The sequence below is a fragment of the Dreissena polymorpha genome, chromosome 5 (assembly GCF_020536995.1).
Source record: "Dreissena polymorpha isolate Duluth1 chromosome 5, UMN_Dpol_1.0, whole genome shotgun sequence".
Lineage (NCBI taxonomy): Eukaryota > Metazoa > Mollusca > Bivalvia > Myida > Dreissenidae > Dreissena > Dreissena polymorpha.
Genome location: NC_068359.1, coordinates 14,855,052 through 14,869,037, shown reverse-complemented (window position 1 = coordinate 14,869,037; position 13,986 = coordinate 14,855,052). Strand labels below are relative to the sequence as shown.

Below are 13,986 nucleotides of genomic sequence, written 5' to 3'. Positions count from 1 at the left end.
CGGAACAGGATTAAGTGTTGGGCGTTATGAACACACGCATAGCACGTCTAATAACCTATTGTGTAGACTGCTGTCTGCGGTGTTTGGACAACAAAAGAGATTAACATGTGTGAATGCAACTCAGCCGATTTGGTCCACAATTACCGGTAATACATTGTTTTGAATGTCATTATTTTATTCAATACATTTTCGATATAAATCGCGACCGAATAGTGTAAAATGCGATTTTATATATTTTTTTATTTAAAAAATGCAGTCGGGGGTAAACTGACACGGTCGGTCGGGTAACCTGAAACAAAGACATATAAAATACATTATACGTCTTTGCCTGAAACAAACATGTTTTTATTTTAGGCCTTAGACCAACCATTGTTTTGTCACATTACATTGACGTATGTCATACATAACAGAATTTCATATCTTCTCTTCACCTTCAATTTAGTCGACCTGATTAAAGACCAACTTATGTACAACCCTGATAATTTAAAGACTCACATAATTCATTTATGTAAGACATTTACAATTAGAACAAAGCTACCGTCAATATAACAGTTCTAAATTTCATTTTGTCCAAATGAAGTTACGTTATAAAAACGTGAAATGTATTATATATAGAACCGCTGATTAGTGACTTGCCCAGTTTACAATCCGCAGCCGGAGTAACACCACCGAACAAGATGAACGTTATAGCATTTGGTAGGTTAGATTCAACATGTGTTTTGAATATTAGATGATACATTTCGGAATACTTGGAAAATGAAAATAGTTCAATTGTCAATAAAAAAAATCTAACTCAAAACCTGTACATGAATGTTCGTTTGTTATTACAGCTTATGCGTGTGTGGGTTTTTTCGTGTTAGAACTTAACTGGTTTTTACTTTTTTGGTGTATATTTTTATATGTAAACGTTTTTTCTCTTTTCGAAAAAAAAATACCGCGGGCTGTTGCCGCAGTTCATATGCAATCAACTCAGAATACGTTATATATATACGTGTCGTTTATGTGACTAACAATGAAACTGCATCATATGTGCAAACGGCAATAACATAAATAGTATGTGGTTTTACTGTGGCTTCCATTTTATGCAAGCTTTATATTTATTTCTTGTTAAAACACATATATCAGTGTGTGCGCGTGAATATATGAGCCGTGCTCTGCAAAAAAGGGGTTAAATGAATGTGCGTAAAGTGCCGTCCCAGATTAGCCTGTGCAGTCCACACAGGCTAATCAGGGACGAAACTTTCCGCTTTAACAATATTTTTCGTTTAAAAAAAGTCCCTTAGCAAAAATCAAGTTTTTGCGGAAAGTGTCGTCCCTGATTAGCCAGCGCGGAATGCTCAGGCTAATCTGGGACGACACTTTACGCACATACTTTAAACCCCACATATATCTAAAGGCATACGTCAGAAAAACACAACCGGTAACTACATTTAAATTTGTACGAGTATATGCAACTCAATTATCAAATTAATAATATCATAGTTTAATCCATTACGTTTTCTTGCAGTTGTTGTGGTATGTTGCTGTAGCAGTACATTAGGGTTCCTTTTCTCCAGTAAGTACAATAAACGAGGACAGAATTAACAAAGATGTATTTGTATTTCATGCATAATATAATGCTTTCGGTATGCATACTAAAATTTATTCGGTAGAGTTTTGTTTGTTTATTGTTTAGGATGAATTTGTCATTTGTGTCAGATAGCATTACATACATATATTTAATGGATTGTACAATTCTTTTGGTGGTATTGGTTTTGTTTATTTTTATAGATGTGTTCGTTTTTTTATTGTTTCATGTAGCAATAACTAAACCTCGCCTGATAATGATCTGATTATGAAAACTATCAAGCAGTAACCTGTTATTCTATATCCATACCTCTACATTATACATTTTATAATTAATAGTGAAAAACCACCGCTACGACGCAGCATTTGTTGCGGGAATTTATATGATTCATGTCGTTTGACGTGTTAATAATGACGCCATGAGCACTTGCGATTCATATTAGTAAACCATGTTTTTTTCTATTTGTGTTGCATTTATTGTTTAATTTTTTTACATCTTCGTATCAAAGTGTTTGTGTTGTTGAAGCTGATTCGATTTTACTTAAAATTATTACTTTTAACTGAAGACATAAATAATATTCCAGGTAGGGTTATGTCAGGCAGATGTCACTGTAGCGGTATAATAAGAGTCGAATATCTGTTGTTGTTTTTTAAAGATATGGCTTGTTTGTAGCATGTAACAATAACAGCGACTGTAAGAACGGAGGTTCATGCGAAGGAGTGGACGGGTTCAAAAGTTGCGACTGCAAGCCTAATTATTTTGGGACCTACTGTGAAATAGATCCAGGTAAGAATGGCGTTAATTCTAACACGGCACGCGACTTGTTTTCTATAGACAAAGAAGGAAATCAAGTGTTGTTTTTTTTTAAAGATATGGCTTGTTTGTAGCATGTAACAATAACAGCGACTGTAAGAACGGAGGTTCATGCGAAGGAGTGGACGGGTTCAAAAGTTGCGACTGCAAGCCTAATTATTTTGGGACCTACTGTGAAATAGATCCAGGTAAGAATGGCGTTAATTCTAACACGGCACGCGACTTGTTTTCTATAGACAAAGAAGGAAATCAAGTGTGGGTTATTTTGCAATAAATTATGGGCGGAGCTTACTGTTTCGAAAATAGTTCCGAATAAATAAAGAAAATATTGCAGTAAAATGCACGTGCTAAAACCCACTCTTAAAGAAATGTAATAAATGTAGCATGTATATAAATATCATGAAACAACAAATTGTATATTTGGTGATAAGTGGCTTAACCACGACTGCAAAAAATGTTATTTGTTAAGAAACGTAATTGAGAAAACATATAGATCTATAGCATGTCAGCTTTTCAGTAGCATCATTAAACGTGACGTGCCGTGATGTTCTCCATGAAAGTGACGTCATTTGCAAAATATTTATGAATGAAAACGACGTCATAGGTTTGTACAATTCAATGACGTCACTAAATAGTGAACTTTGTACTAAGAAGAGCGGGGCGGAGTTTTGAAAAATATAGTTCACGTCCAAAAGCTTTAACCAAATCAATCAGAATCGTGTTAGAATCGAAATAATATTTGTCTATGATGGTTTGTTGTCGAATAACCCACAGTAAGGAGTAAAGATGCATGTTACCAAACCACTCGTGCTTCGCACTCGTGATTTAATTCCTACGCATCTATAGATACTAGCCTTACTGTGGGTTATTCGATAACAAACCATGATAGAAAAATATTATTTTTTTAATATATGAGTCTCGCGCTGTGAAAAAGGGGGGAGGGGATTAATGCACGTGTCGTCAGTAGTCTGCACAGGCTTCCCCTTAAACTAGATTTTTGCGAAGAAGATACATTATAAACACGAGAAATATCATACAATGGAAACGTGTCGTCCCTGATAAGCATGTGTGGACATCACAGGTTAATCGGGGTCGATACTTAGGCACAAAAATCGATAGCAGCGTTTGTTTAGCTACATAGTTAATAACATGAAGTTGAAATGAACATTTATTTCACCGTTTAATAATGAAATTGAGACAGGAAAAATATACATATAAGTTAATAACTTTTTTTTTTTATTCATAACAAGGTAGGATGAGATTTTTTTTAATTCTATGTTCTAACGCAGAAAAATATTCACTCTATTTTAATACATTATGCAACAATAGGCTTTTTCAAAGTTAATTTTTATAAATAGACTTGATTTACATCTTTTTACTGAACAAAACAATTGTACATCGGCGTCAAAAAATAAATTAGCAGGAAATGACGTTGCGACTTTTACCCACCATTCAGAAACTTCCCTTCTCAAAAACTTTTTGAAAAAATAGCGTGCATTGGGTTTGTTCTATATTGTAGGACACATATGCGATTCAGACAGATGCCACACCCATGGTCGATGTGACGTCCTACTTTTTCCTCCTTACTATTTTTGCCATTGCGAACACGGATACCATGGACTTGATTGTCAAGGCAAGTTTTGTCATTTCTGAATAGTCTCTGATGCTCATTGGTCATTGTCAGCTCATGTACTGCTTATAAGTACCCCGGGTACTCTTAAGTGTACTGCAAGTACCCGGAGTACGCAAAACGTACTAAAAAGTAACCCGGAGTATGGCCAAGTGCCTTTGAGCTTAGTTAATGTACCCGGGGTAGATTGTTGTATACCAAAAAGTGCAAGGTGTACTTTTAAGGTGTACCTGAATCGACAACGACCAATTGAGCGTTCCTTATACGTACACTATTACTGGATTAAATTCCTTCGATATCATTTAGATATTTACATAAGAACTTGAGGACTTTTTCTTCTGACCCTTTAAGGGACATTTTAACGTTTTGGTAAATTCAAAAAATTGAAAAAGACTTTTTAAGACTCGCATATGGTCGTTGCGAGGAAACAGTAGTACTGAATATTAACCATGCTTTAAAATAACCATTTTTATATAAATCTTTTGACTATTTAAAACCCTGAAAATTAGAAAGCATTACAAGCGCTAAACAATTGAATAATTTGGAGAGCTCTGTTGTTATCGATATATTTTTTGAAATTACGAAAATTGCTTTTATAAATTATCAAATACACCTCTCAGTTAATAAGTTCGGATTGCCGAGTGGTTTCAGTGCTATAATTTTACCCCAAGGGTATGTGGCTCGAGCCCGCTTGAGGATTCCTTTTTTGTTTCTTAAGTTTTATTTATGTTTTTTAGTTCCTATGTTTACATTTATAAATTTAAAGCATTTAATAACCAACTTCAATACATGCCAAAATCTGCGAAAAGGCCCCTTAAAGTCGGCAAATCAGAGGCCTTCTTATATGGTTTTGAAGGTTAAAGCAAAACTTTAACTGGGGTTTATGGAAACAACGAAAACCGCGGTATGTGGACGCGTATGCTGATAATGAGTCTACTTGACGATGAGCATTAGCTATTGTAAATTTGCCGTGCTCTATAAAAAGCGGGGGGGGGGGGGTTACTTAATGTGCGTAAAGTGTCGTCCCAAATTAGCCTGTGCAGTCTGCAGTCTGTGCAGCTTATCAGGGACGACACTTTCCGCCTAACATGGATTTTTGGCTAAGTTTCGTCCCTGATTAGCCTGTGCGGACTGAATAGGCTAATCTGGGAAAACACTTTTCACACGCGCATTCAACCCCATTTTCACAGAGCACGGCCAAAAAGACTTTCAATCAGATTGTCATGAATTATCTAGGAACAATTGCACTTTTATTATAAGCATTATATTGGAAATTTTCTCTTTATAGGTTGATTATTTAAGTACAACATTTTCAATCTTCAGAATGTTAATCATTAAAGCGTACCTTTCATTTACACGAACTTTCATTTAATATGGAAGAGAAATTAACCCCTTTACGTTCAAAGTTAAGAAAAAGTATTTTCCATTTTAGACGCTCCAGCCACACAACCGACAACAACACTGCCATCAACACCATCAACAACAATTACAATCATACAAACAACACCAACAACAACTCTACCAACACCAACAACAACAATTCTATCAACTACACCAACAACACTGATACAAACAACACCAACAACAACCATGCCACAAAAATCGCATCTTACTGACAAAATCACAACCCCACCTAACATAGTAATAACCACAACCGACACGCCAACAACAACATTTAATCAAACTACACCGACGGTTTCGACAACAACCGAGCTACACATGCACACAGGTAAACAGTTCATTCATATTACTCTCGTTCTGGAACAAAACTTGACCTAATGAATGTAAGTAAGGTGTCGTCCCAGATTAGCCTGTCCAATGCGCACAGGCTAATCAGGGACGACACTAACCGTCTGAACCGGATTTTCGCTCTGAAATGACCTCATTAAAACGAAAAAATAAAATAAAAGCGGAAAATGTCGTCCCTGATTAGCCTGTGGGGACTGCACAGGCTGATTAGGCTCGACACATTACGCACACTTATTATTTTCCCAGAACAAGGTTTATATCTTCAATCACTCGCTATATGTTGACGAAGTATTAATGTTCAAGACCTCAAACTGGTTATTAAAATTATCGCGTTTTATTACAGCAATCGTCTCTATTGTGCTATCCGCTATACCCAGTGCTTGATTAAGCACCGTGGAGGCCCATTCGCAGGATAATTGTTGAGGCCCACGCACTAGGCCCCTTGTCCAACTAGCGCATACTAAAACGCCAGTGATCAGTTGATTTCACTCATTTAAATTAAATTAGTCTACCAGTGCTAAGGATGGAAAGAATCTTATTTAATTGCATAATTATAGTATAGTGAATTATTGTGCTCATGCTTAATAAACTGGTCTAAATGGATAAATATTTCTAATTAATTTTATCAAAATTGGTCCTTATCATGCAAATGTTGAAACCATATTAAAAATCGATGATTGACATACCACAATAATATCGCCGAATATCTTTATTTAGTATCTTTCTGATCAAAACAGACTTCAAGTGCACAAAGTTTACGAAACGGCGTTTATATAAAGATTTCTGCAACTGACCGCAAACTGACCTTGATACCTTGCGGATTGGAATGCAATGCATTACAGTCACTACGTTATTGTCAGTAAGACCGGTGTAACACAATGATCGCAACCCCTTCTGCGAACTCCGGTGATGAACTGTATATAAACTCTGACTTTCACAAATGGCCGCGAATTGACCCGAAACCTCGCGAGTTGAAATGCAATGCAAGTAAGTACTAAATATGACAACATAGCCTTTAGTATAAACGCTTTTGCGCTGGGTAATTCTCTGAAAATAAAAGGTGAACGCACAAACTGTATTTATGTCGAACATTGATTGTAAAACTGTTCTATCTATTGAGCCTTTTCATTAGAGATAAAATTGTTTCATGCAGTAAAACAGTGTTACAAAGACGCGGATATGTTTCCAATGTTCTGGTGTTATACTCAAATCAGCCAATGGAATAAATGAAGTGTATTCATTCGTACCTAGCCGCGGGAAATTTTATTTGAGTATTATTGGACACTTACAAAGGTCAAGTCAGGGTGAAAAGCTGGCTTAATACAGCTTACGCCGAAAAAACACACGCTCGTGACCTGCCAAACGAAACGTTACTATTAATAATATGTCCGGTATTATTATTATGCGCGAGTTGTATCCCTGCAAAAATTGGACACGGAAAAATTCACTTCTTTATACAAAATTCATTTTTTTGTAAAGAAATTCACATATTGAGATACATTTATATAAAAAAATCTGCTTTTATTACAGACAACATGTTGCAAAACATTGATCCCAATTTTTTTGTATTTTTTAGGATGTGATTAATAATTAAAAAAAACACACACACGTGTGACCTGCCAAACGAAATGTGCGTTTACCCTAAGTATATAAGCAAAAATCGATGCCTTGAAACGCTTGCACAAATGTAACAAATAACTTACATTCTAGCGGGCACTATTACATGCGCGCGCATCTTTACAGGGCACTATTCAAAATAGCGCCCGCTGACCATGCGCGCGCATCTTTACAGGGCACTATTCAAAATAACGGACCTTTGAAGTTTATATACGCAAAGAAGAAACAAATTTATGTGAGGTATAATATATGTAAATAGTGCGCAACATGTCAGTCCACGTATGCAAATATGAGAATATTTGTGTGACTTGCAGACACACCTCGCTGTTCGAAATACAAAACTGATTTCTACATTGCTGGAAATGTTATTTCCCACAATGCCCTTGCATCGGTTTGCCCGAAATCCGGTAATCATTCGTCCCCAGAGGCATTCGTTCTCGACCACTGTACTCTAACGAATGCAGACCCAAAGGGGTGGAAAATTGGGCATCAGGTAAGATACACGTTTTGCGGTATAAATGCAAACGTAAACAGAGCACTCTGAACCTTTTAAAAAATTAATATTTCTACGAATAAAATGTTGTCATATTATTAATCAATACACGTCGAAGATAAAAGACGCTTAGTACACGTACTTCACAGCGGGATAGATTGAGTTTTATCGGAACGCATGTGTTTACCACAAATGCGCATGCCATAAACATTCAAGCAGGTGTGCGCTTCGTTGCTAAGAATATGACTTAAATAAGCCGCCATTTTTATTCATCAGAGTGTCGCAAACTATTTTCATTGGAGGACTACAGATCTCGTCCATGTTTTGTTTTCAATGTTAACAACAGATCGTATCCATTTTTGCAAAACAAACAGCGGATCATGTCCCTTTTTGTTTTTCAATATCAATTACAAATCGAGTCGATGTTTCTTTCAATATCAACTACATATCGAGTCCATGTATTTTTAAGGTCAACTACAAATCGTGTCAAAGTATCTTTCAATATCAATTAGATGTTACTTTAAAGGTCATGTCCATGTTTCTTTAAAGGTAATTACTATGTTTCTGTCAATGCCATGTTCATATTTTTTCAATGACATGCCCATATTTTTTTCAAGGTCATGGCCAACTGTGCGGCTGTACCTCCATACACACCAGTGATCGAAACATTTGGCACATACAGTCCCAATACTCATCGATCAGGAATCTTTTTGGAATGTCTTCCGGAACCCGATGGCTTTAAGGTATGTGAATAAACAAAGCTGAATAAGGTATTACACAACTGTGTTCAATAGATTTCTAAAAAAGTAAAATCTTAGAACATTTCGTCAATGTGACAACGTTGACAATCATCCGTGCACATTATCTTATGATTTCCATTGATCCTTGCAATGTGGTTACCCCGTTGCTTTTCATTTGTGTTTGAAATGATCTTTTGCGTGGACAATTCGTAATTGACTTACAACGAAGAAACCCGTAATAATAATACGTAATTTGTTATTCTGATGAAACTGATTTTTAAAAAGTGTGTTTATATTTAACTCACCAATATCTTGTTTCTCAATAAAATACGAATATACCAAAGTTATACATTAAAAAGCAACTAAGGATAAAAAACACTGTAAATTCATTAAATTTGTATATTTCGTCTTTATTCGCTTTATCAAAGTAACAAGCAGACAAAAGGTAAATCTTAATGCTATCAATACTAAACACTTATAGGCGTACTTAAAAAGGATATGAAGACGATGACACCCCATTCAAGTTACAACGTAAAACACAAATGGACCAACTTTGACTCCTTAATTACGAGTGTAACACCATAAAACATGCGGAATTGAGTCACTAACTATGTGCTATTAAAACTGTACAGAAATGAAGATGAAAGCAATGATGAAACATAAAAGATATTAAACATTATTTTACTATATCGAATATATTTGATGGATTTGGTGGACTATCGATTTTAATTCACGAGTGATCATAGAACAAATATTTGTTTCTATCATCGCGAGTGAATTAAAATCGATATTCTACCAAATCAAACAAATTTTTATGTATTTTATGCTTACAAATGATTATTTTTGTATTTTTTTTTTGCATTTCTTGACAATCTAATTCCCTGTTGGATGCACCACATGCCATAACATTTATGTTTAAGGGAAGCTTATCCGTATGCTGTTATAAAAAATAATTGCCGAGTAGTCGCCCTTGGTAAAATTGGGGGACACAATGGGAAAACCAAAAATATCCAAAAATGGTTCCGGTAAAACAATGAAAAATATCGATAATTGTCATTGTTAATTTTCAATGTTTGAAACAGTAAATTTTCCGTTTTAATTCACTGATATTTTTCTATCAACCACCGGAAAGTATAAAATAAAGAGTAATATTCATATTCATGTATCAACTTGGTGAATATGCCATAATGATAATGATGTTTCTCTGCAATTGCTGTAACACTAGATATTTCTTGGTGATGTTTTTGACGGTCCTCATAATAGTGGGTATTGATTGTATAACTGTTACTTGCCGTTGTGATTATGATGATGATAGTCGTGATGACACGGTGATGATGATGATGTTGTTGATGATGATGATGATGATGATGATGATGATGATGATGATGATGATGATGATGATGATGATGATGATGATGATGATGATGATGATGGTGATGCTGCTGCTTTTTTCATTTTTACAGATTGCGTATCAACCATGCGATTCAGCCCCCACTATAGAGAACGTGAGCTCGAGCGAAGCACAACTGTTTTACACTGTCAATTAAACACACTTTACTACAAATTCAAATATTAGCATGTTGAACAATTCAAATAAATTTGAGAAATTAAGACCATGTTTCCGGGTTTTTTAAATTATATTTTTTCTCAACACATTCATACTAATTTTAATGGTATCACACGGACGCCTTTTTATTGCCAACACTTCAACTTCTGACGCATGATTCACGCACTTTGAACGCATCAAACGCAGACTCATTTGATTGGTTTTTAAATTAAACAGACGTGCATCAACCCTACGGTGACTGCACGTGTGATTCTTGGGGCCTTTGCGTATTGCTCAATTTTTCATCAAGTGCATGCGTTAGTCCTGCACACATTTGCATCAAGTGCACGTGTTAGTCTTGCAAACATTTTATCACATGCATCCTTTAATCTTTAACACGTTTTAATAAAATGCAAGCGTTAGTCTTGCACACATTTTATCACTTGCATGCGTTAGTTCTAAACACATTTTTATCAAATGCAAGCGTAAGTCTTGAACACATTATAATCAAATGCAAAAGTTAGTCTTGCACACATTTCCATCAACTGCATGCGTTAGTCTTGCGAACATTTTCATCAAATGCATGCGTGAGTTTTGTACACATTTTGCCACATGCATGCGTTAGTGTTGCACACATTTTCATCAAAGGCATTCGTTATAGTCTTTCACACAGTTTATCACATGCATTCGTTAGTCTTTCACACGTTTTCATCAAATGCATTCGTTATAGTCTTGCACACATTTTCATCAACTGCATGCGTTAGTCTTTCACACGTTTTAATCAAATGCCTGCGTTTGTCCTGCACACATTTTCATCAAATGCATGCGTTAGTCTTGCACACATTTTCATCAAATGCCTGCGTTTGTCTTGCACACATTTTCATCAAATGCATGCGTTATTCTTGCTCACATTTTCATCAACTGCATGCGTTAGTCGTTCACACATTTTCATCAAATGCATGCGTTAGTCTTGCACACATTTTCATCAAATGCCTGCGTTTGTCTTGCACACATTTTCATCAAATGCATGCGTTATTCTTGCACACATTTTCATCATCAACTGCATGCGTAAGTCTTGCACACATTTTCATCAACTGCATGCGTTAGTCTTGCACACATTTTCATCAAATGCATGCGTTATTCTTGCACACATTTTCATCATCAACTGCATGCGTAAGTCTTGCACACATTTTCATCAACTGCATGCGTTAGTCTATCACACATTTTCATCAAATGCCTGCGTTTGTCTTGCACACATTTTCATCAAATGCATGCGTTATTCTTGCACACATTTTCGTCATCAACTGCATGCGTTAGTCTTGCACACATTTTCATCAAATGCATGCGTGAGTTTTGCACACATTTTCATCAAATGCATGCTACATGTATGCGTGCGTTAGTCTTGCAAACATTATCATCACATGCATGCGTAAGGCTTGCACACGTTTTCATCAAATGCATTCGTTAGTCTTGCACACAGTTCATCAAATGCACGCGTTAGTCTAATCCCAATTTTATCACATGCATGCGTTAGTCTTGCACACATTTTGCCACATGCATGCGTTAGTTTTGCGAACATTTTCATCAAATGCATGCGTTAGTCTTACACAAATTTAATCACATGCATGCGTTAGTCTTGCACATATTTTCATCAAATGCATCCGTTAGTCTTGCAAACATTTTATCACATGCATGCGTTAGTTTAGCACACATTTTATCACATGCATCCTTTAATCTTTCATACGTTTTAATAATGCATGCGTTCGTCTCACAAAAATTTTCATCAAATGCATGCGTTAGTCTTGCACACATTTTCATCAAATGCACGCGTTAGCACTTGCACACTTTTTCATAAAATGCATGCGTTAGTCTTACACAAATGTAATCACATTAATCCGTTAGTCTAGCACACATTTTATCACATGCATGCGTTTGTCTAGCACACATTTTATCACATGCATGCGTTAGTCGTGCACACTTTTTCATCAAATGTTCGCGTTAGTTTTGCACACATTTTCATCAAATGCATGCGTTAGTCTTACATAAATTTAATTACATGCATGCGTTAGTCTTGCACATATTTTCATCAAATGCATCCGTAAGTCTTGCACACATTTTATCACATGCATGCGTTAGTCTAGCACACATTTTTCACATGAATCATTTTATCTTTAACACGTTTTCTTCAAATGGATGCATTAGTCTTGCACACATTTTATAAAATGCATGCGTTAGTCTTGCTTACATTTTCAACAAAGGCATGCGTTTGTCTTGCACACATTTTTATCAAATGCATTAATAGTCTTGAACACATTTTTATCAAATGACTGCGTTTGTCGTGCGCACCATTTCATGAAATGCATGCGTTAGTCTTTGACACATTTTCATAAAATGCATGCGTTAGTCTTTCACACATTTTAATAAAGTGCAATCGTTAGTCATGCATACATTTTTATCAAATTTTTGCTTAATCTTGCAGACATGTACATCAAATTCATGCGTTAGTCTTGCACATATTTCATCAAATGCATGCTTTAGTTTTGCACACATTTTGCCACATGCATACGTTAGTGTTGCACACATTTTCATCAAATGCATTCGTAAGTCATGCACACATTTTCATCAAATGCATGCGTTAGTCTTGAGACATTTTAATCAAATGCACGCGTTAGTCAGGCACACATAAAATGCACGCGTTAGTCTTGCACACATTTTAATTAAATGCACGCGTTAGTATTGCACATATTTTTATCAAATGCATGCGTTAGTCTTGCACACGTTTTTTCAAATGTATGCTTTAGTCTTGCTCACATTTTTGTTGAATAATTGTATTACATCATATTTTGAAACAAAGCAAATATTTGTTTCTTATGTGTATACGTCTGATAAATGTAATTGACTTGTATTAGTGTGCAATAGAGCGAAAAACATTTACTAAACTATTACCTACAGTGAACTTGGTATATTGAAATATTGAAATCCTTTTGTGTGATTTTGCACATGACATTAATAAGAAAATAGACATCTCTGAATTGTCAATACCTTACAGTTAAAAGGGGACATTTCACAGATTTTGGCATGCATTGAAGTCTGTCATTCAATACTTTATCTTGATAAATGTAAACATTTAATCTTAAACGCTTCAATAACATAATCAAGAAAAAAATAAAAACAACTCACCGGGACTCGAACCACTGACCCCTGGAGTCCTGGGGTTAAAGTCTACCATTAGGACAACTCGGCCGTCCGTGCTCATAACATGAACCATGTATTTTATACTTTATATAAACAATCCTCATGCAGTAATCATTGTTACACTGTACCCCTCTTGACACAAACATAAAAAAGAAGTCAAAATATAACCAAGAGCACCGCATAACGGGTGACAACGCTCGGCTTCGGGTGCAGTTTTGAATAAATGAAAAATTGTAAGAATTTTTTTTAAAGGTCACAGTGACCTTGACCTTTGACCTAGTGACCCAAAAATGGGTGTGGAGTGTAGAACTCATCAAGCTGCATGTACATATGAAGTTTCAAAGTTGTAGGTGGAAGCAATTTGATTTAGATGCCATGTTAAGGTTTTAGCACGTCGGACGGCGAAAGACACGACACGGACACGACGAGCTGGCTATGACAATACCTCGGGTTTTCTCCGAAAACAGCCGAGCTAAAAAGCAATGATTTTGGTTTATTCTGTTAATATCCCAAAATTGTTTGGTCAATTTTGTTTTAAATACAATAATTAAAAATCACAATACCACACAAACATGCATATTAGTATATAAAAACAGATGTCAAAACTAAGCTCTAATGAGAAATATATACCTTAAT

General features: G+C 35.6%; 1 protein-coding gene across 4 annotated transcripts; it reads left to right on the top strand.

Moving 5' to 3' along the window:
- The first annotated feature begins 490 nt into the window (after positions 1–490).
- On the top strand, positions 491–10,220 carry LOC127880622 (mucin-5AC-like). Of its 4 annotated transcripts, none has more exons than XM_052427930.1 (8): positions 491–696; positions 1,508–1,555; positions 2,455–2,568; positions 3,918–4,013; positions 5,443–5,739; positions 7,691–7,869; positions 8,487–8,612; positions 10,073–10,220. In XM_052427930.1, the coding sequence occupies exons 1-8, from the start codon at positions 678–680 to the stop codon at positions 10,154–10,156; spliced, it is 963 nt and encodes a 320-aa protein (XP_052283890.1). In that variant the 5' UTR covers positions 491–677; the 3' UTR covers positions 10,157–10,220. The 4 variants fall into 4 exon arrangements, with proteins under 4 accessions (XP_052283890.1, XP_052283888.1, XP_052283887.1 ...); XM_052427928.1 differs by lacking the exon at positions 2,455–2,568 and adding an exon at positions 2,240–2,353 and having other exon boundaries at positions 492–696; XM_052427927.1 differs by having other exon boundaries at positions 493–696; positions 3,900–4,013.
- The last annotated feature ends 3,766 nt before the right edge of the window (positions 10,221–13,986 follow it).

Coding starts and splice junctions, on each gene's coding strand:
- LOC127880622 (XM_052427927.1), top strand. Junction 1,556..2,454: donor ATTAGGGTTCCTTTTCTCCA/GTAAGTACAATA, acceptor GCTTGTTTGTAG/CATGTAACAATAACAGCGAC. Junction 4,014..5,442: donor CCATGGACTTGATTGTCAAG/GCAAGTTTTGTC, acceptor TTTCCATTTTAG/ACGCTCCAGCCACACAACCG.